The following is a 27,390-nucleotide window of genomic DNA, read 5'->3' as shown; positions in this document are numbered from 1 at the left end:
TCATCCGTGGGAATATAAATGGGGACAGATATCATGACATCAGTAACAGATGTTCCCATCACTACTGAATCCAAAAGGTAATTTCACTGCCTTTTCCAGCAAGATAGTGCGCCTCCTCACTATGCATTATATCATAGAGTTGTTGGTTGCACAGTTCCCAGGCACCAGATTGGTCATCGAGGGCTAATTGAGTGGCCACCCTGTTTGCCCGACCCAGCATGGCATCGTTAGACTTTTATCTGCGGGGAATCACTGAACTCCGACATCTCGAATAACAAATCAGGCACGCTTTTGAGACGGTCTTTTCCGCTCATGTATAATAATTAAAATTAACAAAAGATTGTAGGGAGTTTGAGGACCCAGAATGGCGCCCCTCTTGAGAGTTCGACCCAAAGCAACATTGAGAGTTTGTTTATAGTCTTTTCTTTGCGAGATTGTGCTGCCACCGGAAAGAAATGAATGGTAAAACAAAAGTTACAAAGTAAATATTTTGTAAATACTAAGAGCAGTACTAAAATACTGCTGGTAATTATAATTTAGATATTTTATTTTAATTGTAAGTGTTTTTAGTATATTATAATAGGACGATAAGTATGTTAAAATTTTAAAATTTATCCGGTAGTAATCACCGCACCAATTGGATTAAAGGAGGGCGAAGTGAAACTATTTTTCGCCGGGAACAAAGATTTTTGCACGTGATAAGTTATAAGTTAACATGGCGAAGAGTACGGACCCAGTTTATGGGTGCTGTGAGTAAATTGACTGAAATCGACGGACGCCGTTAATTCCCAAAACTAAGTATGTGAACAATAGTTAGTGATAAATAATAGCGGCAGGCGGGTGAGAAGTGAAGGCTGATAAACTGCTATGGAATAATTAAAAGATGTAGATTAAGTAAAGTAATTGAGCTCCTCTTCCCTACAACTATGCACGTGTATCGCCCTTGATGGAGTTTGCTGTCCAGAGGAAATGGTGAGAATTAGGACTGAAATACACATTCAAGGCCTCCCAGGTAACAATAGTTTCTTGTTTTAAATGGGATGCAGCTACCTTAGATATTTTGAGAAGCAGGCTTCGAAGTTAAGAAGGCTATGTGACTCGGAAGCTTCCAGGCGTAGGAATTTCTTTTAGGAGAAAGTTACTATGGTTGGTTAAATTTTCTTTCAATCCGGGTCAATTGGTGACTAAATTTTATAAACTGTTATAAATTCCCTCAAAATCGGAACTATGAACTTCTAAAATTTTCAGTTTTCGGAATTTTTATATTTAAGAAAAGGGGGCAAAGGTTAATATAATTAGGCCTGGCTAATGTAAGAATAGTTAAGTTTGTTCCAAGTAAGGTAACCTAAAAACATGATCGCTTAAAGAAACTAATTTCCAGTCAAGCATGGGTCCTCAGTCCGCTGGGTGATATAATTCGTCCTTCCTCTCCCTTCACTTCCACTTTACTTGCATCGGTCAGAATTTAAAATGTTGAATTTACGTGTAGGTTAGCACCTCTCCATGCCAAATCCGTGTTTATTTTTTTATGTGAGTTTATTTTCTCTGCTAGTTAGTTATAATGGTTAGGTTAGTTTTAGTAATTTTAATGATTGTGTACAAGGTTTTAAGTTGGCCCTGTCGTTGGGTATTATTTTAGGATTCTCCCAGTGATTTCTACATATAGAGGGATAATCCGGAGTGATGTTTAGTTCGTTTACTGCTCTCTCTACCCTGCTGACATGTTACTAACATAAATGCTTTTAGTAATGGAATTACATTAAGCTTGTTCACTCACCCCGTAGCATAAAGAAATATTAATTGGCAAATAGAATCAGTAGTTATCATTCAATGAAATTGAAAAACAGTGTTTTATAATTTTGCACTAGTCTAATTGATACTTTTTTTAAAAAGAAAAGAAAGCAGTATGGTGTGTACTGGTAATTTCAAATGCTTTCTTCACGCACAGAAATATAAGTCATAAAAAGTGGTATTGAATGATTTGAGACAAGGCAGCTAAAAATTCTTATAGAGTTGCAGCTTTTTATAAAATATGCAGACTTCGACAACACCTACCGATAGTCATAAAACTAAAGAAAACATTGTTCCAAATTACTTACCTCCGTTTCAGCCTGATACTAGAACTCCAGAGCCTCAAGTTAGTTTATGGGATGTTCTTAGCAAAGATGATGTAGAAGAACTAGAAAAAGCAACAAACAGAGAAGAAATAATGGATTTTCTGAGTAAGTTGTTGCTTTAACTTCCTCCGTGGCAAATTTACGTTTTCATTTTACACTCATTGAAGAAAATATAATGTACATATTTTTCAATTCTTAGTTTTAACAATGAAAACCGCCCGACAGTTACTCAAATACATTTGTGCTCATCGAAGCGCAGTGTTTCGTTGTTTATTGAAGTATTAAGTTCGATGCACAGTGTATTGCACAAATCCACTGAGGAGGTTAAAGCAGATATGAAATACACAAAAATGGCCAAATTGTTACAGGAATGACATACAATGTCAATTTTTTTACCATTTAATGACGAATTTTAAGTGAGTACATGAGTGTTAGGCTAGGGTCAAGTAGAGTAGGGAAGATTAGGTTGTTTTTCCATCCCCTCTATTCCGTTTCCTCCCGTAAGTGGTGTCCTTAAGGTGCAAGTTAAGTTTAAATGGGCATTTATTACGAAGTTGGTCGTCCGCCTGGTTTTCGACAAAAAGCGTAATAATAGTTACGAACATTTAAAAATCATAAATTTTTAGGACCGCTTTAAAACGTATAATAAAGTAAGGTAGGGTAGAGTAGAGTAAGGTAGGAGTAATTAGGGTAGGGTTAGCTTAAGTTTGGGGAAAGTTTGGACCCATTTTGCACTTTTTGAATAACGTAAATTTTTATGTGCTGAATAAAATATCTAAAGTTAAATAATTCGGTACGTGATTATGCAGTGGCAAATTTATTGTTAGTTTTCCTCTGATATTTGAAGCTCACATCACAATTCAAAAAATAATTAAAAGTGAAAAATAACTGAGGGTCTCCAAGCAGCGAGTAGAATGCTGGTTTGAAGCCATGGAAGGTGTGGCTTCCCTGTTGTAGAACTCTCAAGCTGCCACTGATTGCTAACATCATTATTTAGCAAAGAGGCAGTATGAATTGTGGTTGGAGTAAACTATTCTCTTTGGACCAATGAGTATTAAGCAATATTCGAAGTAATTTTAGAAAGAAATAGGGGAAAGTCTTTGACTGTCTTACAATGTCCACTGGCTTAAAGTTCTCACAAGGTATTACAATGACACGTGGAGGGATTCTGTAGTCATACCTCACATAGTTCGAGGCAGTGATGAAAATTTTCCGGAAAATTTTCCGATTCATGAAAACATACTCCACTTATTCCTACATCGTTGTTTAGTCAAGATGTGAGGTGGAAAATTTTCTTCTATATTTTTCCGGAAAATTTTCCGTTTTTAACAAATATCGTCAGTATTCATAAAATTGATTGAATTCATATATAGAAACGTTAAAAAGTGAAAGATCGTTAAAAGAATCTGAAAATTTTCATGGCTCAGACAATTTTCAGTACCATGTAAGAACTAGTGGAACAATTTTCCATGAATCGAAAAATTGTTTGTCCTGTACAATGAAAATTTTCCGGAAAATTTTCCGATTCATAGAAACATACTCCACTTATTCCTACATCGTTGTCTAGTTAAGATGTGAAGTGGAAATTTTTCTTCTATGTTTTTCCGGAAAATTTTCCGTTCTTAACCAATATCAGTGGTAAAGTAACAATTCATCAGTATTCGTAAAATTGATTGAATTCATATATAGAAACGTTAAAGAGTGAAAGATCGTTTAAAGGATCTGAAAATTTTCATGGCTCAGACAATTTTCAGTACGATGTAGGAACTAGTGGAACAATTTTTCATGAATCGAAAAATTCTGTCCTGTACAATGAAAATTTTCCGATTCATAAAAACATACTCCAATTATTCCTATATCGTTGTCTAGTTGAGATGTGAGGTGGAAAATTTTCTTCTATATTTTTCCGGAAAATTTTCCGTTCTTAACAAATATCAGTGATTAAGTAACAATTCGTCAGTATTCATTAAATTGATTGAATTCATATATAGAAATGTTAAAAAGTGAAAGATCGTTTAAAGAATCTGAAAATGTTCATGGCTTAGACAATTTTCAGTACGATGTAGGAACTAGTGGAACAATTTTTCATTAATCGAAAAGTTGTCTGTCCTGTACAGTGATGAAAATTTTCCGGAAAATTTTCTTATTCATAAAAATATATTCCACTTATTTCTACATCGTTGTTTACTTGAGATGTGAGTTGGAAAATTTTCTTCTATATTTTTCCGGAATTTTTTTCGTTCTTAACAAATATCAGTGATTAAGTAACAATTCGTCAGTATTCATTAAATTGATTCAATTCATATATAGAAATGTTAAAAAGTGAAAGATCGTTTAAAGAATCTGAAAATTTTCATGGCTTAGACAATTTTGAGTACGATGTAGGAACTAATGGAACAATTTTTCATTAATCGAAAAGTTGTCTGTCCTGTACAGTGACGAAAATTTTCCGGAAAATTTTCTTATTCATAAAAATATATTCCACTTATTTCTACATCGTTGTTTACTTGAGATGTGAGTTGGAAAATTTTCTTCTATATTTTTCCGGAAATTTTTTCGTTCTTAACAAATATCAGTGATTAAGTAACAATTCGTCAGTATTCATTAAATTGATTCAATTCATATATAGAAATGTTAAAAAGTGAAAGATCGTTTAAAGAATCTGAAAATTTTCATTGTTTAGATCATTTTCAGTACTATGTAGGAACAAGTGGAACAAGTTTTCATGAATCGAAAAATTGTCTGTCCTGTACAGTGATTAAAAATTTCCGGAAAATTTTGAAACGGAAAATTTTCCGATTCGTAATAGCTTAGTTCACTTATTCCTACATCGTTGTTTAACCGTGATGTGAGGTGAAAAATTTTCTTCTATAGAGAGAGAGAAACACTTAAAAAGTTTACTTCTCAACTTGAAATATAAAATTTTCCGGTTCCCGAAAGCTAATTGGAAAATTATAATTTTTTGCTGACTAACTTTCCTCTACTGAAATTCAATTTTGTAGCTCTATGTGCAGTTAAATATAGTGGAAAATTTTCCACCTAACATCACTATACATAATATCCAAAATTGTCAGGCCTATGAAAAGTGTTTTCCACTTGTTTCTACATCGTGATGAAAATTTTCCGATCTATGAAAATTCCTCTCACTTGTTTTTACAGACCAATAAAACTTTCCGATTCAGAAAACAGTTGTTTTACTTCTTGCTTCGAAATGATGAAAACTTTCCGACTCATAAAAAATTCTTCAATTTTTCCATATAAGGCAGAAGATATTTCGATTCACGAAAAATTGTTTAACTTGTTCCTACATAGTACTGAAAATTGTCTGAGCCATGAAAATTTTCAGATTCTTTAAACGATCTTTCAGTTTTTAACATTTCTGTACATGAATTCAATCAATTTCATGATTGCTAAGGAATTGTTACTTGATTACTGATATTTTTTTAGAACGGAAAATTTTCCGGAAAAATATAGAGGAAAATGGAAAATTTTCCGCGGAAAATTTTCCGCCTCACATCACTAGTTCGAGGGCGATGTCTTTTTTTTTTATTAGTAAGGGAATTTCGAGGAGCCGAAGAAGTTTGATAATATTTTGAATGAGAAAAGTTATTATATTTTTGGACACAATTAGTTCTTTTTAAGATAAGTCCATCGTGTATTTTAAGGTAAGTCCATCGTGTATTACTTATAGTGCACCACCACGTGCAAGGACGAACTGAACATACCATCGCCGTCCAGTAGCGACCAATATTCCAGTAGAAGAAAATATAGTATATTTTAAAGATAGTGGTCAGATCTTTCTTTTTTCATCATTACAAATGAAAATGACAATCCAAAAGAGGGGGGAAGGAAAATAGGCTGAAGCAGATATGAAGTATATTATCGATTAAGTGCTTTCCAAGTGTTGGACACAACAACATGCTGTTTTTTTTTGGGGGGGGGGGATGTGTGTGTGTACCTAAAACAACGTTAGGAAGCAAAGTAAGACCAACACAAGCTGGCAAAACTGTAGCTTATTTCGTCAGATGTGCAGGTTTCAGAAGACCTTTAATGGAGGTATGGAGCGACAGTTAGTGTTTTATATGAAAGACATACTCTAAATTTATGTCCCTTAGTAAAAAAGAATTCATAAAATTCACATGTGACTTGACTCAGCTTCTAAAACTATCTTATCAATTCAATAATGAACTTAAAGCGGCAGAGAAGCAGTTTTACTGCTATTATATGGAACGCAATATGGAGCAAGTTTAAAGAACTTTGAAATCTACAAATCTTCAAAGAGCTGCAGGTTTAAGAGACATCAAATAGATTGATTATTTAATACTATTCAAAACTTGTGACTACACATAATTTATCGACAAGTAGAGTATACAACTGAAATGAAACTTGTTGACAATTGCCCATGGCAAAGGCACAGATGATTGTATAGAAAAAAAAATCAGCAAAATTATATCTGGTGAAAGAGGGAAGAATATAATAGTTATGAATCATTGTCATGGGAACATTTTATTTGTCTTTTCTAATAAACAACGAGTAGACGATATTCTGAGAAAATGTTCTTCCGGAAAGTATCTTCGCAGCTGAGGAAAGGGTTTGGATAGCTGATAAATCTTTCTTAAAATGGATGAAGCTGTTTGTTGACCAGACATGTCTCACTAAACAAGATCTATCTCATCCAGTTCTATCACTTGATGGACATTGCAGTCACCAGGATTTGGATGTTACAAGTTTGAAGGAAACACCATGTCGCATGATAAGCTTGCCTCCTTACACAACCCATAAATTGAAACACAGACAGTGTTGTAGTGAAACCTTTCAAAGCAGCTTACCACCAGGCTTGCAGTGACTGGATAAGGAAGTATTTATTACCCATAAAAATCTCACAGAAAAATGTTACTTTACTCGTCAAAGAACCCTACATGGTTGTCTAGTTTCTGCATGTACAGAACTTTGGCCTTTTAGCCAAATTGTTTTCACAAAGTTCTATTTCACTTCTGCTAAACATTTTCATTATCCAGAACCTAACAGTCAATCTGCAACAACTTTTCCTGAACATTTGGGCCCTTTCATAGTCCAAGGTACAGACCACCTTTCCGAACAGCCTAGCTGTTCAACAAAAATCAATCAAATCTTTCTTTCTGAATAGTAGGGTCCTTCCACAGTACAAGGTGCAAACCATCTGTTTGAACAGCCAATTTTTTTTAAAAAAGGATTATCAATTGATTTCAAGAAACCACTTGAGATAATCTCCCCAATTAACGAGAATGTATAGTCAGGGCAAAGAAATGGATATGAGGAACCCAACACTCTGAAATCCGAATGTCTACATATCATATAAAAATCAATTTTTAAACAAAATAAAATCAGGAGAATAAAAGAAAATGAACTGAAAGAAGATAGATGGTGGACGTGAAGGCATTAAGGATAGAAACACCAAAAGTTGAAAGAATTTGAAATCGTCCGAAGAGATGAAAAACAATGTAATAATATGTAAGAGGAAACTAGATTACAAGTAAAATGAAGTTAAAATGCGTATTATTTGCCACGAGTCTTTGACATGTTAAATGCACAGAGCTAGAAAATAATTCTTATTTTACTTACGACATTTGTACCTAACATCTAAACTTGGGTTTTGTTCATAAGCAATAAGTTTCAGCGGCATACTTAGGGAAAATATTTTAGTATCACAGTAATACAAATCTATATAGGGTGTCCCAGGAGAAAGGGGCAATACTTCGGAAAATGGTAATATGGGTAATTCTAAGCAGAAAAGTTCATATAAGCATGGATCCTAATCTCAACGGTTTGAGAGCTGCAGGTTGTAAACCATTTTCGAATTCATGTTGCTTATTATCCTGCATTTATTCTATAGAGGTGAGACATAACAGATTTGAAAGGTGATGGAATTACCTTTCCAACGGTGTGCAACATGTGACAGTGGTATCTTCGGAAGGGAAGTTATTGAGAGAAATTTAGGAACAGTGTTGCTATCCAATTCCTTTACATATTTATTTATTTATTTAACAATCACCAGATACAGCTCAGAGGTCATTTTACACTGGATATCCAACAACAACAATAACAATGGAAAGGATTTGGGAATTTATCGGCCAGGGCCTGTTTAGTAGGTACCATCCCGGCATTTGCCTGGTAGGACTGAGGGAAACCCTGGAAAACCTCAGTCAGGATGGTCGGCAGCGGGATTCGAACCCACGACCTCCCGAATCCGAAGCCAACGCTCTACCACTTGAGCTACTTCGCTAACTTTCCCTCAATAATTCTCTTTCCAAAAACACCACTGCCACATGTTGCATATCACTGGAAAGGTCATTCCATTACCTTTCAGATCCGGTAAGTCATACTTCTATAGAATAATTACAGGATGAACCATAAGCGACATAAAGTAAAAAATGATGCACAACTTGTAGCTCTCAAATCGTTGAGATTAGGACCAATGTTCATATGAACCTTTCTGCTTAGAATCATCCATACTACCATTGCCCGAAATATTGCCCCTTTCTTCTGGGACACCCTTATAGTTATTGGATTGGGTAAACATAATAATGTAAAAGTTTCTTTTTTATGGATTTTAATAATTCTTTAGCATGGTAATGGAAAATAATTAATTTTATTCATGAAAATCAAAATGTCAATTTTGTTGGTGAAACTACATATAATCGGGCAAATATATTTCTTTCATGCACCCGGTTGTCAAGCGGACGATTACCAAGGCGGTTGTCAAAAGAACTGTCCCCGAAAAGTTTCCGTTTTCATGGCAAATTAGTGCAAGGTGGTGCCGTGTTGATAAAGGCCACAAATTGCCCAAGTGCACTAATTTTGCCAAACAACCCATTTGTTTGGTTAAAATATTTAGTGAAATACTGTTGTAAAGATAAAACGGAAAGCTCATTTTTCAAACTGGAGTTTGAAACTAGTCAAAATACATGGAAACCAACCACACACATCTGTCTAATTGTAAAATAGCTTGTTTATGAGGTAATAAGTTCATTTTTCTAAACAGCCATAAGTGGCCAGGGAAAATCAAGTCAAATACCTCGACCTGTGTCGAACTTAGTTTGTTTGGTTGAAATATTCTAAGAAAATATACAGATAAACAGGAAGATAATGTTTTAAGTTCTCAGCATTATTAAATCCAATGAAATATGTTGACTTGCGTCGATTTTCATTTGAAAATGATTTAAGAAGTAGATAAAAAAAATGAAATGAAATCTTTAAGTTTTACGTTCCACGGTTATGCCGGTTAGGCTAAAGGAGACGGTGATGATGAGAGATGAGTGAAATGGTGGAATGAAGAAAGTGGGAGGAAACGGGAGAACCCCGAGAAAACCCACGAGCACGGTGTTTGTCCGCCACAAAGTTCAAACGGCGCGAGCTGGGATCGAACCAGGGAAGAAAGCTTCCTCTTCTAAGGGGGGAGGCAATCGCCCCGATCGCTCCCCCTTGATCTGTCCCTGGCAACATTACTGCAGAATTTTATTGTTGATTAATAAGCTTCACTATTCAAGTAAGTTCAAACATTCATTGGATTTAATCCCGGTGTAACATTTGTTAATCTTAAATATTGTAATTATAATTTCATGTTTATTCGTCTCCCCATAGTGAAAAATAATACGGTGATTTTTTGAACATAAACTATACAAAAAAGTTTAACAAGACGCTGTTTGGGCCCAGTGGCATCTTTTATATTCTAAACGACAGGTTTTACAGGTTCCCTCCATTAAACTTCGACGATCACTAATAATAAAAAACATGTAGCTTATATCTTCCGTTATTCTCACGCGTTTATACTCTAATGAACTTGTAGTTTTCTTTCAATGCAATGATTTGACAAGTACAAACTCAAAAAACAACAAGCAAGGAAGAAAATTCTATATTTAGTGCGAAGAGAGAGAGTTATGTTTTTTATCATTACATTAGCAGTCTCCTCGTGTATGAGGATGTATCGTCGTCTCATACCGGGTCACTCTGCGTCCTAATCCGGCCGAGTCTGGGGATCCGGTGGGTTATGGGACTGCCTATCATAGGTCTACCGGTCAATGAGTCGCGAATTTCCTGATTCCGTTCAATCACGGGTTCTTCTATGCAATTTGAGCATTATTCGACTGCAAAGATTCTTACTAAAGCTTAGGGGGACACGGTGCCTCAGTGGTAGAGTTCTGTGGGGTCCCTGGTTTGATCCTCGGCCAGTAAGTTTGTGGTGGACAACATCGTGTCAGTGGGTTTTCTCAGGGTATTTCTGTTTCCTCCCACATTCTCATTCCACCAATTATTCCATCGTCATTCACTCGTCTAAGCCATCCGTCTTCCCTAGCCTAATATGGATAATAGTGGGGACTTTAAACTGAAAGATATCTTACAAAAGTTTACCCAGTGGCCTTTCTTTCGGATTGATTTTCAGGGGATTGTAATGTTTGGAATACTTTTAATATTCTTTCTATGCATTTCCTTTCTTCTGTTTTCAATTACGGTATATATTTTTAATTTTTTTCTTTAGTAAAAAAGTATCCTGAGACATGGTGTTACGAATTGGACCCGAGAGCAGACATACTGTTGGAATTTATGTATGAAGTGATTCGATTCTGTAGGTAAGTTTGGAATTTTTGAAAAAAAAAAACTCTTTTATCCATGTGAAAAAACGTAATATAATTAATACAATAATTGAAATACGATTTGAATTTAACTCACGCCAGATTTAAGCCCGGGTTCCGTGAGTTAAATATAACTCACACATATCATTACTTTCGCAGCCTCATGGTGGAGGCGATTCACATTACCATACTATAGCATTTAACTAATCTTATGGGTTGCCCCATGGGCAAAAGTCTGCAGTTGGATAACTCATTTGCCCCTGAAGTCTTTCGTAATAAAACACCCTGGTCCTCCATGAAAAGATCTCTCTCTCTCTCTCTCTTGTGCGGATGGAAGTCAATATGTTAGGGAAATGATCAACAGTTGTACGAAGTTGCTAAATCAGTCGCTTGGTGGTGCTAACGTCGCAAACGCATTCATAGATGTCGCAGGGGGTAACTTGTAATCACTTGAAAGAAAATGCAATTTCCATTCTTCTCTAACCGAGGTCCTGCCTTTTTTTTTTTTTTTTCATATTTTAGATTAAAGAAAAAGTAAGTGCGTACAAATTCACTAACTGTTAAATAAAGTATAAATGGATTTCCTGTATTTATTTTGACGTAATCTATAGGTTTTGCTACTTTCCTTTTAGGTGAAAAAATGTAGAGTAGAAAAAATAACTACTTTTTAACATAATATCCTATAAAAAAAAAAGACAGGCGTCTAGTGGACATTTCCACTGATGTTTTTAATTATTGCTCTATAAAATACTTAAGAGCTAGCTCATTACGGGAAACACTTCCTTTCGCTCATGCGATGATTCTAACTAGTCGAAATTTGCGATTGTATTTAGGTCTGTTACTTGTGCGCTTAAAAACAATCACCACCATGTTTGTACGTCATCTGTCGGTTCAGGGGAAACTGCTTTCCTCAATAGGGAAACGACTTAGAGAATGATGCGATCAGGGTTTTGAAGTGTGTACAACATTGCTAATAAAACAAAGGTTTTGAAGAAAGTAACAGAATTTAAGGCTTCTTTAAAAAGTAATGTATTTGTCAACTTATTTATTAGCAATTATTTGAATATATTTAAAATACATAAGTACAAAGTTGTAGTGTACTAATTTACAATATTATACAATCAAGTATTAGGCATGTAAGTTGTAGGCCTATATTATTACTCAGTAATTAAGTTAATGAATTGGATTTACGAAACTATTTATGAAAATGAAATGAAATTTTTGAGTTTTACGTCTAACGGTTATGCCGGTTAGGCTAAAGGAGACGGTGATGATGAGAGATGAATGAAATGGTGGAATGAAGAAAGTGGGAGGAAACGGGAGAACCCCGAGAAAACCCACGCACACGGTGTTTGTCCACCACAAAGTTCACTTGGCGGGAGCAGGGTTTAAACCCGAGACCCCAAGCACCAGAGGTGAACGCTCTACCACGAGCCAACGCGGCCCCACTAAACTATTTAATATATACGTAACTAGTATTACTTTTTCTTAGTAGCACAGCACAATCAGCACCTATGAGCATACATACTTATGCAGTTCTTCTAAAAGTTATAATGTAATCTACACGTAAAAGCACACGAATGCTACTGTGACAGTAATTTTATTTAATACCTTTATGTAAATGAACATTATTTGAAGCCTGATTTAATACACTAATTAATGCCATCATGTTTAGGTCACTAACCAGCTTTACAAAGCGAAATCTTATTCATACTTAGTAAAATATTAACGTTATACAGGCAGAGCGATTGACAGTACAGTGTAAATTTCTAGTATAAAAGTTCGTCGTAGACGATAAGGAATGCGTTTCGGAAGGATCCCGAGGAAATTCACCCGGAGAAAACATTTCCTCAAGTAATAATATAAATTATCTGCCGAATTCAATACTAGCACGCACAATCTTAAGATGATAATAATATCTATGAGCTTTCTGGGAACTCTCCAGTGTTATTATCGAACTACTTAACACATTAACAATATCATTTCATAGTCGTGTAAATTGATTATATTACTCATGCAATGTATATAACTGATATAATTGATAGAATTAGGTAAGTAGCGGTCTAGTTAAAATTTAGAGATCGACTGAAGTGTTTTGAACACATGATGTAACATTTAAATCAACAAATTAACAAATATAATAGAACAGTAATGATAACAAACTAATTCCAATTGGTTTATTGCTGAATGAAACGAGACGAAATTTTTAGTTTCAAGTCCTATGTTTATATCCTGCAGGTAAGGCAGACGAATGATTAAAGAAAGTGAATGATTATACAATAATTGGGGAATGTTCATGTGGGAGGAAATCCCAGAACTTCGAGAAACGATGTTGCCCACTATAAATTTCCATGACCTGGGATCAAACCAGAGACCCCTCACACCAGAGGTGAGCACTCCATCACTTACTCACCGTGTTCCTTGATTACTGAATGAGTACGAACGCTTGTGATATGCCATGACGAGTCATATACACAATGTTCTATTTCAGTAAGTGAAAAAAATATAAGATAAACCAACCTACATAAATGAAACTTAAACAGAGGGTTTAAACTCTTCAAGCATTTGCTTTTTTTTTCTTTTTCCTTGTGAACCTCAGAAAACGTACAAAACTCAATGCTTTCACCACTGGCGTGTCCGCCGGGGTATGAGGCGGACGCGTCATCCTCAGAAATTTTCCAGGAGAGGACTGTAGCAGGGATTCTTTCCCAAATATCTCTACAAAAATGATGAGATACTGGAATGGAAATGTCAGTTGTCAATTAATGATTCCTGGAATGGGAAAAAATTAACAGTTTCATTGAAGAAAAATCTGCCATTATTATCAGGGTATATAAATTAAGTACAAGACGTAGCACGACTGTATTAGCTACCATAAAGCGTGCAAAAGTTCATTTGCAGCAAAATCAAAGTTTTGAACTACACCTTTAGGAAAATAGTAGATTCTAATTGAAAGTAAGCAGTTCGTAGTGCGCCTTCTTATTTAGTACAGCTACAGCTTTGTAAGAGACTTACAAATTGATTCCAAGTCAAAAAATCTCGAATTTCACTTAGTTCTTATCAAAATGTTCACGCTTAGTTTCAAGTATTTCTGCCTTGATCTTTTATCTTTTCTCTTTCAAGAAAGCGGTAGCTGAAAGAAATAAAATGTCGCTTTCTAAGTATCTAAAAAGATTCCTTTTCCTCTCTCTCTCTCTCTCTCTATATATATATATATATATACATAGATATATAGATATAGTGTGTGTGTTTACGCATAAGTTCGACTAGGTGCACCACTTTTGACATTCTCTTTTTGTCTGTTTTGTACCATCCCAGAGGTCTCACATACTACATTTCTTTAAGATATAGTGGTAATATTTGGTGCTAGAGTAGAAAACATCTCAACAGATGCTCGGTTAATTACTGCAAAATAGCCTTCTAATTACCCTTTCATAGTACATTAATGTATTTGTTGTTTGTAAATAACTGAGTTAAGTGTGAGAAATCGGTTAAGATTTTTTTGAAAAAAAAAAAAAGTTTTATAAATTTTCTTGTAATTTTCAGGGATAAAAATCTCAATAAGGAAAAAATATCTGTTGTATTTAGCTTATTCTATCGAACTCATGAGTATGTGATGGCATCCTATTGGCGAACAGTTGATGATACATATTTGTACTTCAAGGAAATACTTCTTCGACATTGTGTAGAGGTAAGAGGATTTTTATATAGAATTCACAACTACTCTGAGCATTCGTTTCAGTCATAAGGTAACACTATGAGCAAAAAGAAATAAACAAACGAAAAAATCCTGTAAATAATGTTTTCCAAAAATACTTTATTTTTCTTATACCTAGGAACATTTGAAATATCTAAAAGTTTCAATAGGAAGAAACGGAATGACACACTTGTTTTCAATGCTTTTGTTAAATAATATAATAAAATAATTAAATTAAAAGAAAAATCATATGGCACAATTTATGCCATATATGTATTTATATGCAAAATTTAATTTTGGTCTACAAGATCTACATGTATGAAAAGTAACGTAGATATTCATTAGGCAATTAAATGTATCAAGTAAAATATTTATTCTCTTATTCTAATTAATTATTCTGGGTGGAGAAAAGATCTTACTAGTGGATAGAACAGAAATGTGTGAAAAATGCGATAGCAAGTATGTGTGATCGTTCAGGTCACAATCTGATGAGAGTGAATCTGTGTCCTGAATTTGTTTTGATTATTTTGAGCCCTTAGCTCTACGAATGTTTAATATATATATATATATAGGGTGTCTCAGAAGAAAGAGGCAATATTTTGGGCAATGGTAGTATACGTGATTCTAAGCAAAAATGTTCATATGAACATTGGTCCTAATCTCAACGGTTTGAGAGCTACAGGTTGTAAAGCACTTTTGACTTTATGTTGCGTATTGTTTACTCCGTAGTTATTCTTCAGAGGGGAGACATAAAGAATTTGAAAGGTATGAATTCCCAACGTTATGAAGCATGCAGCAGTAGTGTCTTTCGAAGGGAAGCTATTGAGAGAAATTTGGGAAAGTTAAAGTTATTTAAAGAAATTGGATAGCAACATTGATTCCCAAATATCCCTCAATAACTTCTCTTCCAAAGAAACCACTGTCACATGTTGCAGACCATTGGAAAGGTCATCTAATCATCTTTCAAATCCGCTGTCACACCTCTGTAGAATAAATATAAGGTAAGCAACATAAAGTCAAAAATGGTTCACAAACTGAAGCTCTCAAATCGTTGAGATTAGGACCCATGTTCATATGAACATTTTTGCTTAGGATCACCCATACTAGCATTTTTCGAAGTATTACCCCTTCTCCTGAGACACCCTATAGATACATAGATAGATAAGTTTGCTTGGCATTTATCGATGAAATTTTGAATATCTTGTACGTTGAAAGTCGTTGTCAGATTCTTTTGTTTAGTTGTACTTCGCTGAGGAATAGTTGACTGTTTTCTGTCAAGGTCGTTTTATTTATATATGTAGTAGCCTATACATGAACAAATACAAATGGGTGAAGAATGGGATATTGTAGACATTTTACCCAATAACAACAATAATAAACACGTTTCATTTATTTTCTATCTTTTCCACATTATATTTGTATTGTAAAAAAATCTGTTGTAATTGAAACAGTATTTGTTTAAAAAAATATATCAGTTACATCTAATAATACAAATAAATGATGTATTCATCCTTAAAAAAAAGATTTATTTGCAATATATTCCACGTAACTATCTTTTTACTATCTGTTGTGTATACGTATTTTCAAAGTGTATGTTTATGGTTTATGTTTAGTAGTTTATGGTAAATAAATAATGCTTTCAATGGGATATAATGCAACTTAAAAAAATATATGAACACTATCTACATATGTAAGCAGTATCTACGTTCTAATAGGGTGATATTGTACTGTATTTCAACGTGGCCTTTGTAGCTTGCGCCTAAGTTTTGTATGTGTATATATCCACATTTAGTAATGGAATGGGTCACGAAGTTGTAACTTGGACCTGAAAGACTTACAGGCAGTCAGACCCGATGACACGGACAAACCCATGACCCGAAATGACCCGAATAGATCCATGTCCTGGAGTGACTTGGAAACAACGTAACATTGTCATACACATGAAGAGTATGCTTTAGGCTGCTATAGATACACCACATTGACTTGACACCTAGTCTTCGGTTCTGAACGCTGCTATTGACTGAAGGAATTCCACTGCTTTTGGCGAAGACGGTTGCAAGGCTTGCTCGCTTAGCAGCAGCTGAACCCTTATTGACTCAACACGTGGGTGTGTCGAAGGCGTGAACTTTAGTTCACATTTTGACCACGGCTCAAGACATTTTGGCAGCGCTATAATTCCAACAAACACGATTCTTCTCTCTCTCTATCTCTATGTCTTCTCACGAAATCTGTAATTCGCTTTCTTGCTTTTTGTTTGCATATTTGTGTCAAAGCACTGCAAGGTATTGCACTGAAAGATAACTGCAAGGTTTATCAGAGTATAGACCCAGGAGAATTTAAAAAAGATAACATACTTATGTGGGATCGTCCAAATTTAATCAAGCGATCCTGCAAAAATAGTCCAGAATCTAACTGATACCGACGAGCCCAAAGAGTGTTTTATTAAATATTTTAGTATAGACTATGTTCGAAAAACCACTTAATTATTTTTCAGTATGGGAAGGAAAATTAACATGAAATTATATTCGACATCTTCATGACATGAAATATCCATTAAGAAATGTTAACGCTGAGATTCAAACAAATTAATGTTCGAACATCATTAAAGAACTATAAAATTCTCAGACACTATAAAATAAACTACAGAGCCATTTCGGATGCTCCCGGGTTAGCGTGTCTGTTCGAGGTACCGTGTCTGTCTGGGTTTTTGGATCGGTTCGGTTCACCAGTGCTGTCTGGATATGTCTGGGTTAGACGAAGTCTCAAAAGTGAGACTCAGACCCGTGTGCCCCATTTCATCACTGATCTACACATTACGTGAAGAGAAAAATATGCAGGAAAGCGTCATAGAAAGGAATACATTGTAACGAATTTGTAACGAAAAAAATCAGTTTATTATGTTTGTGAACAGAGCCATAGTAGCTCTCCTATAGCATACGATTTTAGAACTAATCGGTTCGTTTGGAATACATCTTGAAGTTTATTGCTCTTTCAAAACAGAACTGGTCAGTTGTTAACAAATTTAATTAACAAAATTATCCATTAAAAATACAAACAAATACGCATAAAAGTGTTATGGAAAGTGTAAAAGTTGTATATTGATTATTATGCTGGTGTTGTTTTGAGATGCTGAAAAGTAAACTTGGTAAAAGTAAACTTTAAATATTATTCTAAAATATGGTTGGATTTGTTTACTTTGATATTTAAAATGTTGTGTTTGAGTGCAACAAGTGTAAACCAGACTGCTTTAAATTCAGTTGAGAAATTTAATGATTCTATTCACTGTTGTTATATTAAAATTATATTTCTTTGTTCCATATATTCATTCATTTATACTTTGCTCATGTTAAATCAAACTTTTCATTTGACTTTGAAAACTTTATCTACGAAGTATAGATATCAGAATAGTTCAGCAAAGAATAGGTTTGGACTAATTGATATAAATTTTTGAGTGTGATATATTGCCTTAAGCCTTATACTAAATACAGGATTAGAATAAATGATTTATTCGTTTTGAAAAGGCTCTATTTTCAAAAGCATTACACGTACACAAATGAAAGATATATGAAAAGAACCACAAATTCACCAAGTTTGTACTGTGTGGCAGTACGAGTCGATTATCTTTCCGATCAGGTGTGGCAGTACGAGGTTAGTACCTGTCGAAAACGGAGGGAAAGCAAGAAAAAAGTTTATGTGTTGCTTGTATTCCAGCTGTTCGTCTATTATAGTGATGCAAGGAGCTTTCAGAAGAGAGTATGGAAAAGAATCGACATATAAACATAGCATTTTGCGGTGGTATCGGCAATTCAAGGACATTGGTTGCTTGTATAAAGGGAAATGCACCTGGTCTTCCAGATCTCCTGATTTAACGCCCTGCGACTTTTTCCTGTGGGGATACGTTAAGGACCTTTTTTACGTACCCCCACTACCGCAGTCCTTAGACGAGCTTAAAGAACGCATCAGTGCTACAGTGCAAACAATTGACAGGACTATGTAAGAAGTGAGCTCCAGTACCGTCTGGATGTGTGTCGTGTCACCAAAGGAGTTAGTACACATTGAACATTTGTAGAGGGCGTATAAACTCGGTGAGTTTGTGGTTCTATTCATATACTGTATATCTTTCATGTGTCTACGTATAACACTTTTGAAAATGTAGCCTTTTCAAAATAAATGAATCATTTACGCTAGGCCTGTATAATTTTTGAAACCTAAGAACATTTTTTATTTCTTTAATCTGGGGGGAGGGGTACATTAATATTCCCAACCAATAGCAATAGTGGTTAATAGTGATGAGCGCAAGAGTCTTGGTCTTGCACTTTTTGCAGGACTCTCGCATGCAAGACCAAGACCAGAAATCCCGATGCAAGACCAAGACCATACCTGCAAGACCAAGACTCTTGTGCAAGAGTCTTGCACAAGTACCGGCTCAGTGGTAGAGCGCTCATCTTTGGTGCTGGGGTCCCTGGTTCGATCCCAGCTTTCACCATGTGAGTTTTTTTGGTGGACAGAGACCGTGTGCGTAGGTTTTCTCGGGGTTTTCCCCATTTCCTCCTACTTCCTTCATTCCACCATTTCATTCATTTCTCATCATCATCATCACTTTTAGCATCGGTGCATAATCGTGTTACGAAAAACTAGATATTACATCATTTCAAAACATATTAGTGGTGTTCTCCTAAAACTAAAGATAAATTTAGTATTGAAAATCGGTAATTCCGTACACCATAGGTACCGACTATATGGATATAGCCTTGGTTCCAAGGATTAAGCATCCGTTAGAAATAATTAATGTGTGCTCACAAAATTAATATCGAAATAACATTTTCATGTCATTGACAAAAACTTGTGTATGTGACCGCAAGTTGGATTTCATGAGCGGGTGTTTATACGTTCAATAATTATTTATCAATATAACTTTTAGCATCCTCAGGTATATGGCACACGAGGATTGAGCGATATAACATTATACAACAATAAATAATCCATATTCACAAGAGAGAGAGATTTTGTACAGTTATTTCAAATAACTTGGAGTTCGATGCCGTTCTTTTGTATTTCCAATACAGGTCAAAGGTATTTATATAATTGAATCTATACAAAAGACAGACAGTTGAATCGTTTTTAGTTTTCACTCAAATTATTCTAAAATATTAAGACGTTTGATTATAATGATTATTATTTTAATTTTCTCTCTCTCTTTTTCTAGTCAATATTGCTAAATATATCATCATCTTCATAATAGCTATTCTGCCATTATTGGCAGGTTACTTGCTGCAATTGAGAAGCTTGTCCTCAGCTAGTCTCTTCGTCTTGACGTAGCAATTTTCTGTTTTAACACCTTCCTTCAACTAGTCTTCTTCGCTCCCTCCCTCTCTTTCCTTACACAATACCCTCCAGCACGTCCCTCACAGTTCCTCTTCAACCAATATCCTAACCAGTTCCTCTTCCTCCTCTTAACAAATCTAAAATTCTTCTCTTTAACCCTACTGCTTTTTTTTTTAAATACCTTCTCATTCGTTTTAAGTTTTATCCAAATAATTCTCTCCTTTTTTGTTCATACCCACGATTTCGAAAGAGTCCAATTTTTTTCTTCTCTTTAGCGTAATATCAATGTTTCTGCCCTATAGAGTACACATTGGAATCTATAAAACAAAATCTCAATATTTAATTGGAAGTTTGATTAATACTAGGATTAGCTAATCGTGGTTAAAAAGAAAAATCTGACGCCTTCAGAGTGTAAAAATAATTTTGCAATTCATGGTATTTCAATAATCTATTTAGGCATATCTTACAGGTAGTGAAGCTTGAGCACCCATTAAAAAAGGAAATCACCACCTATGGTGTACACTATCATGATATTTACACAAAGTTTAACTATATTACGTTTAGAAACATGCATTATATTTATGTTACTATTGGCGCATTGTAGAGTTTATTATCCCTCATATCCATAGTAAAATTTACCTATGAAAAGCTTGAGATTTCTTAAATGCAAGACTTGCAAGACTCTTGCATGCGAGACCAAGATCAAGACCAAGACTGGGCATGCGAGACCAAGACCAAGGATTCTAGTGCAAGACCAAGACCAAGACTGGATGTGCAAGACCAAGACCAAGACTAAGACCACCCCGGTCTTGGTTTTGGTCTTGCATTTGCTCATCACTAGTGGTTCCTAATGGCGTATTTAGGATTTTGTTTCGGGGGGCTATGTACAACACGGAGAAGCAGAGGGCAATTGCGCACCTGTGTTTGAGAATTACATATACCGGTATTTTAATTTATGCATAAATTGGAGTTTTAATGGCAAGAATTGCAGACTGGTGAATCTTATGTGATATGATACACACAAAAATTTAGCAGTGAATCTAACCTTTTATTCTATTCATAGAAGACAAGGGAATCATTCTCTTGGCCTACCTAATTTCCGGGGCTATTTAACCCCTTCGCCCCCAGCTTTGCTATAATAACTAAAGTCCCGTTATGTTGATGTCCGTGCAAGTTGGTGTGGAACACCAGTTTTGCTTATCAGCTCCTCTTAGTTTTGGTGTTACTGACGGTGGCCAATTTAAATCATAACTTTCGGCAACGTTCGAAAGTATGTTGCGAGAAACCTAAGAAAGTAACAACTAAGAAAGAGAAACAGAAGAGTAGAATGGACGAAAGAAAGAAAAAAAGAACACAGTTCTTATATGTAATGAGGCTTGAGCCCCATAGCCTACCTAAATATGCCACTGCCTGTCAGAAGAGGTCCACAAAGGATGAAACGCGTACACCACATTTATCATTGGAGTATCTTGTGAATTACATGTGTATCTTTAAACAATAATAAATTATCTACATTATATTTCGGCAATCACTTTAGCAATTCATAGTTTTTATACTGTGAATCATGTAACGCAGAAACTGTTTGAGATCTAAGACTTGGGAGAGCTAATATCCACAAGATTCGAGAACTTTCCTGTCTGGGCTCTAATTTAAAAATGTACTTCTCATCTAGTTATCGAGACGAGAATTTTTTTAGTCTGGTGCACAAAGTTAAAATAAAAAAAGGTCAAGATAGTTAAAATAAAAAAAAGCTTCACTTTTGCATATGAAAGCAGAAGGAAAACAACCATAAATTTTCCTACCTAACAAGTGAAAACTCAACAATATACATCCTGGTTTTTTCAAGACAGGAAGCAGTCACTCTCGAAATGGTAATAATAATAATAATAATAATAATAATAATAATAATAATAATAATAATAATAATAATAATAATAATAATAATAATAATAATAATAATAATAATAATAATAATAATAATTTAATTTTTGTCCTCAGAATTATTAAATAACTACTTTACAAACCTCACAAGGGAACACTGTGATTTGGCGAATTCAATTATTGAAAATGATTGCTAGCACTGGATTCAGCAACAAAAGAAACAGAGAAAAAGATGATATTTAGAGGAAGACCGTATACGGGGTAGGAGATAAGTGAGGCCAAAGTTCGAAGATAGAACGTAGAAAATGTTTAGATATGCAATGTTAATTTTGAAACAAGTAAAGGGATTGAGATCAAATGTTGGATATGAGGAATGTATATAGAGCTCTACTTAATAGGCGTAAAGTGAGCTATAGGGGACATCTGGAAAGCCGCCATGTTGGAATTAGCGCAAGAAGAATATACGGGAAAATGTGGAATATGGCTCTTGACGCACACCACCTATTGAAATCAATAAAGGCCAAGACAATTTGAGACCTCTGCAAAAAGAGGTGTTTCACGCTATGGCAACATAACAATACTGTCGTAAAGATGACGTGAATGAGGAACAACCACAAATGTGAATGAGGCCACTTTTCAGCCAATAAGCGTCGCGATTCACTCAATATTCGTGCACATGCTGGTAAAAGTGCAAATACGAGCTTCGTATGATCAAGGACAGGCTGAAAGAGTTCATGATAGACGCTTTCTGGCCTTCTATAGAGCAGATGAAACTGCTACTTCTCGTTGATTCATAGAGAACCAATAAAGATGAAGAGTTGGTGCAGAAACCGGACAATGGTAACTATCCTGACTCCTTATTCCTCCTCTCTCCTTATCCCTCCTGATGGTTGCACGTCAATAATACAACAGTGTTTTCCTTCCGTCTGTATACGAATTTCGTCAAATGTATAACAGATACGTAATTCTGTGTTCTGACTTCAAAATATAACAACGGGACTACTTCATAAACTTGCAATCATTCACCTACCTACAGTTCACAGCACCAAGGTTCCAGGTTCCAAGCTATGACTAGATATTCATTCTACAAACCTGATATTTGCAAACATCACCTGGCGTATTCATGACACCTGTCGACTACTGCTTCAATTTCAATACTGGAGACAGCTGTGAAGAGTCCGATTGTCCATCTTATCGTTTTTCAAATACTCCCACTGCCGTCTCCATTTTTACATCAACCACACAATCATTCTTAAGTTTCATAACAGTTGCAAATAAACAGAAGTCTCAAGTTCTAATGGTCACTATTGGTTTCAATAGACGGTGCCTTTGTCATATGTCACATGGCCCTTTCACATATATTCTTCTTGCGCTAATTCCAACATGGCGGCTTTTCAGATGTTTCTCATGGTTCACATTATGCCTATTAAGTGGAGTTCTACATACATTTGACCTCAAGCCCTCTACTCGTTTCAAAATTAACATTGCATATCTAGACATTTCCTATGTTCTATGTTCGCACTTTGGCCTCACTTATGTCTGTTGGAATATGAGTAGGTAGGTAAAAAGGGTTTTAAAATGTGACACTAGCCGTTGCTAAGATAGTATGAGTATGTGCGAATATAGAGATTATGTAGAGATTATAGAGATTAGATTCATGGAAGAGTTTAATGAAGATATTTGGAAGAGGCCGTTGCAGATATTTGTGTTAGAGTTTAAATGGATGATAAATATGAGTAGAAGAGTGTATGATGGTAATGAGTTGTAAAGAAAATAATCAGATAGGTTCTGATTGAGAATAAAACAACTTGAGAAGATTTGTGAAGTAGTGATTTTGTAGTAGCATGGCTGTAGTAGCACGATAGAGATTATTGGGACATTTTAAGACAGATTACCAGTTTATAGAAAGAAACTAGAACCTACGTAAAGAAATAATTCCAACAGATGGCGCAGTCGAATAGGATATGTATACATATAGATACATATAGATAGATATTTGAGTAGAAGGAGAACGAATAAATCAGTATGTCTTCGTTACCGAGTTTTCCGCCATTCAACAGTGAGACTGATCGTTTACAGGCATATTTAGATCGGTTTGAGCATTTGTGCATTGCCACACAAGTTCCAGAAGAACGGAAAGTATCAACCTTGTTTGCAGTGATTGGATCAGAAACCTATGAGCAAATATGTAATATTTGTTGGCCTGCTTCCCCTTCAGATAAATCTTATGACGAAATTAAAACAGCGATGAAAACATTTTATGCTGCCAAAGTTAATCTTATCTCGGAAAGATATCAATTTCATTCAATGAAACAGAAGCCGTACCAATCCATTACCAGTTTCGTATTGGACCTTAAGAAGCAATCGTCATATTGTGGCTACACTTGTTGTTTAGAAGAAAACTTACGAGATCAGTTTGTATTCGGAGTTGGTGACGAGTCGATCAGACGTAAACTATTGAATACCAAGGATCTGACATTTCAGTTAGCTACGGAAATCGCCCTCAATATGGAGTGTACGGAACAACAGTTACGTTTATATAAACCTAAGACAGAAAGTGGGATTAATATGGTGAACCATACGAAGAAGCGTTTCTCAAAATGGAAGGACAGACAGGTGACTAGTAGCAGTGTATCATCGCCAAAATCGTCTTCTTCGACGCAATCGTCTTCCCAATTAGCAACTAGATGTCGTTTTTGTAGATTACGTCATAGGAAAAGAGAATGTCCTGCGTGGGGACAACAATGTTTCAAATGCGGTCGCCAGAATCATTTTGCTTTAGCCTGCCAGTATAGCACATTTCAAATCCAGGAGAATACCATTGTTCACAGTCCCAAATCACAACAAGAAGAATTGGTAGAGATGGCTAGCCAGTTGAACATGGATCACATAATTTGTGACAGTGTAGAGGAACCCTCCTCATCACATGAAGATCCACACCTAGGTTTATCGGATGTCTTATGGTTTGATCAGAAGAGCAAAGAGTTAACCAAGGGCAAGGATGAAATGAGAGACAGGAAATTAGTAATGGAAGAAGTACCACAAGTGTATAGGTCGGATTCAAAGGAGGCAGAGTTACCTAACTACCCGGCATTGGGTATAATGGAAGAGAAGTCAACCAAGTCTAGTAAACGTTTCAAACAGGTCTGGTCAAAGTGGCTAAATGGTAGAAATAAGAAGTATGATTCTATGGAAGAGAAGAAGAATACGTCGGGAATATGCGGACTGCAAGAACAAGAACGGGATGAACTTATTATTAAGTTGATCGAGAAACAACAGTGCATGCAAGGACAGATTGATTTCCTACTGGACAGGTGGTATGCTCAACCAAGAAGAGGGAAGAACAGAAGATGGAAAGAAAAGGAAGTTAATTCGATTGAGTCGGAGAGTTCTTAAAGAGGATTAATGTTTTTTGATGATTAGGTTCTGTTGTATGTTGGTAGATTAGATGTGTAATGTTAGGTTGGGTTACCAGTTATTTGATTAGGTTACAAGTGATTAGATTTTGTTGAAAGATGTATAATTTTGTTTTTGTAAAGAGGGGAGAATGTTGGAATATAAGAGTAGGTAGGTAAAAAGGGTTTTAAAATGTGACACTAGCCGTTGCTAAGATAGTATGAGTATGTGCGAATATAGAGATTATGTAGAGATTATAGAGATTAGGTTCATGGAAGAGTTTAATGAAGATATTTGGAAGAGGCCGTTGCAGATATTTGTGTTAGAGTTTAAATGGATGATAAATATGAGTAGAAGAGTGTATGATGGTAATGAGTTGTAAAGAAAATAATCAGATAGGTTCTGATTGAGAATAAAACAACTTGAGAAGATTTGTGAAGTAGTGATTTTGTAGTAGCATGGCTGTAGTAGCACGATAGAGATTAATGGGACATTTTAAGACAGATTACCAGTTTATAGAAAGAAGCTAGAACCTACGTAAAGAAATAATTCCAACAATGTCCCATCCTGTATATGGTCTGCCACTAAACACCCTCTTTTTCTCTGTTTCTTTTGTTGCTGAATCCAGTGCTAGCAATAATTTTTTAGCAATTGAATTCACCAAATCGGAATGTTCCCTTGTGTAATGAAACTATGTCATGAGTTGAGAAAAGAAAAGTTAGCTCAATATATTGCAAAAAGGAATATATCAAAAACAGTTTTTTGTCAAATAACTAACATTGTTTTCTAGTAATTATATGTAAAAAAATGTATGTGTACTTAAATTAGGTTACAAAAGAATTTTGGATAAACAGTCACACTTATCGTGGACTAATGAGGTTCTCCGGCAGTCACGTAGCGTAAAAAGTAATTAAGTGGACAAACAAGGCTGTTATGGAGAACCTCAGGGTCTGAATGACGAAATTTATATCATATAAAAAGGTAAGGGAGAGGTCCAAGGATCATCTCAGCAACCAACTTGCATCTCATCGAGTAATCGACCAGCATCTGCACAACATGGGTGGAAAATTAACATTTATGCCGTAATTTGTATTTTTCATTAGTACCAAAACGCTGTCATTTATATAAGGCTCCAAGCTTGTCGAATTGGTCTCCTGCGAAAGAGCATAAATTGAATTTCTATTTTTGGTCCTTAATTCATGTAAAATAAAGTCTTGCTTGTTGTAGAAGGAAATTATTAATCTGTTAATTGACGTTTGACAAACAAGAGATCCCTAACTACCTTATTATTTAAACACTTGTCAGATCTGAACTAGTGACATTTTTGGTTTGTGTTTTTAACAATTTCTATATTTTTCAGCGGCCGCCTTTGGGAATGGAAATCCTAACTCCAAAAGAAGCAGAAGTTATTCTTGTATTTTTCATTGATTTCTACTTGAGAGTCTTACCTCTTATTCGTTCCGCAATGTTACCCAATTTCAAGTTACGGATTAATTGGGATCAACCACAAACGTCTGCTACAGCATCACGCAAGGGGTCTGGAGAGTTCGAAGTTTCACCAGAAGACACGATTGAGAATTCTTAGAAGCAAAACTTGTTCCTCTTATTTTCAATTACACGCCTTTAGTTTTCTCTTTTACTTCTTCCTCTAAGCTTGAGTTCAAAAATATCTAAAAAGAGAAAAAAGTTATGAACTGGAAACATTTTGCGCAAGAAAATAAATGATGTCACAATTCCGATTTTTTTTAATGTATTACTATTATTACTATAATTGTTTGATGCATATCAAAAATGTTAAAGTTTCGTTTCTGTTTATTGTCAATGGAACCTTTGATAAACTAGCAAGTGTTTAATAAAATAACTATGCATTATTGTAAATTTTTGCTCTTTCTCATTCAAAATTGCTTTTCTGTTTGGATTGTTTTCTTTGTTTCTTTCTTTTCAATACACTTCTTGCGATCCCATGATCTTTTCAATTTTCAATACATGTTTCTCCGATAACAATTACAATATTTCACTAGTTTCAATTAAGTTTATAGATAATTAACTTAATTGTCATATTAACTTTCCAATTTATAGCTGAATACGACCGGGCAAATGTGGTGTACCATATCGTCGTATGACAACCAACGAAACTTAACTCCAAGAATGTAATTTTTGGTTGCTTGGATTCAGTAGCGTAGCGTGGTATTTCGAAATGGGGATGCCAAAGTTAGTCCCTTGTGCGAAACAATACAATAAAATACATGTTCAATGCTTGTTCTCCCTAACAAGTGAAAATATTCACTATGCAGCAAATATTGTTTCAATGACTCATGTTTTCTAGCTTTCTTTATGAAACTACCCAAATCAGAAATACCGTTTG

General features: G+C 35.1%; 1 protein-coding gene across 1 annotated transcript; it reads left to right on the top strand.

The window, feature by feature from the left end:
- The first annotated feature begins 1,907 nt into the window (after positions 1-1,907).
- LOC145666249 (uncharacterized) lies at positions 1,908-26,896 on the top strand. The gene is made up of 4 exons (XM_081733315.1): positions 1,908-2,222; positions 10,633-10,723; positions 14,273-14,417; positions 26,386-26,896. The coding sequence occupies exons 1-4, from the start codon at positions 2,033-2,035 to the stop codon at positions 26,608-26,610; spliced, it is 651 nt and encodes a 216-aa protein (XP_081589441.1). The 5' UTR covers positions 1,908-2,032; the 3' UTR covers positions 26,611-26,896.
- Positions 26,897-27,390: the final 494 nt, after the last annotated feature.

Source organism: Thermobia domestica, chromosome 1, assembly GCF_964235325.1.
Source record: "Thermobia domestica chromosome 1, izTheDome1.hap1.1, whole genome shotgun sequence".
In the NCBI taxonomy this organism is placed as follows: domain Eukaryota; kingdom Metazoa; phylum Arthropoda; class Insecta; order Zygentoma; family Lepismatidae; genus Thermobia; species Thermobia domestica.
The sequence above is the reverse complement of the archived record's forward strand: the minus strand, read 5'-3'. Positions and strand labels throughout refer to the sequence as shown.

Excerpts from the sequence above, each read along its gene's own strand:
- LOC145666249 (XM_081733315.1), top strand. The coding sequence starts at position 2,033 with ATGCAGACTTCGACAACACCTACCGATAGTCATAAAACTAAAGAAAAC. Across the intron at positions 2,223-10,632 it reads AGAAATAATGGATTTTCTGA|TAAAAAAGTATCCTGAGACA; the intron begins GTAAGTTGTTGC and ends TTTTTTCTTTAG. Across the intron at positions 10,724-14,272 it reads GAAGTGATTCGATTCTGTAG|GGATAAAAATCTCAATAAGG; the intron begins GTAAGTTTGGAA and ends TGTAATTTTCAG.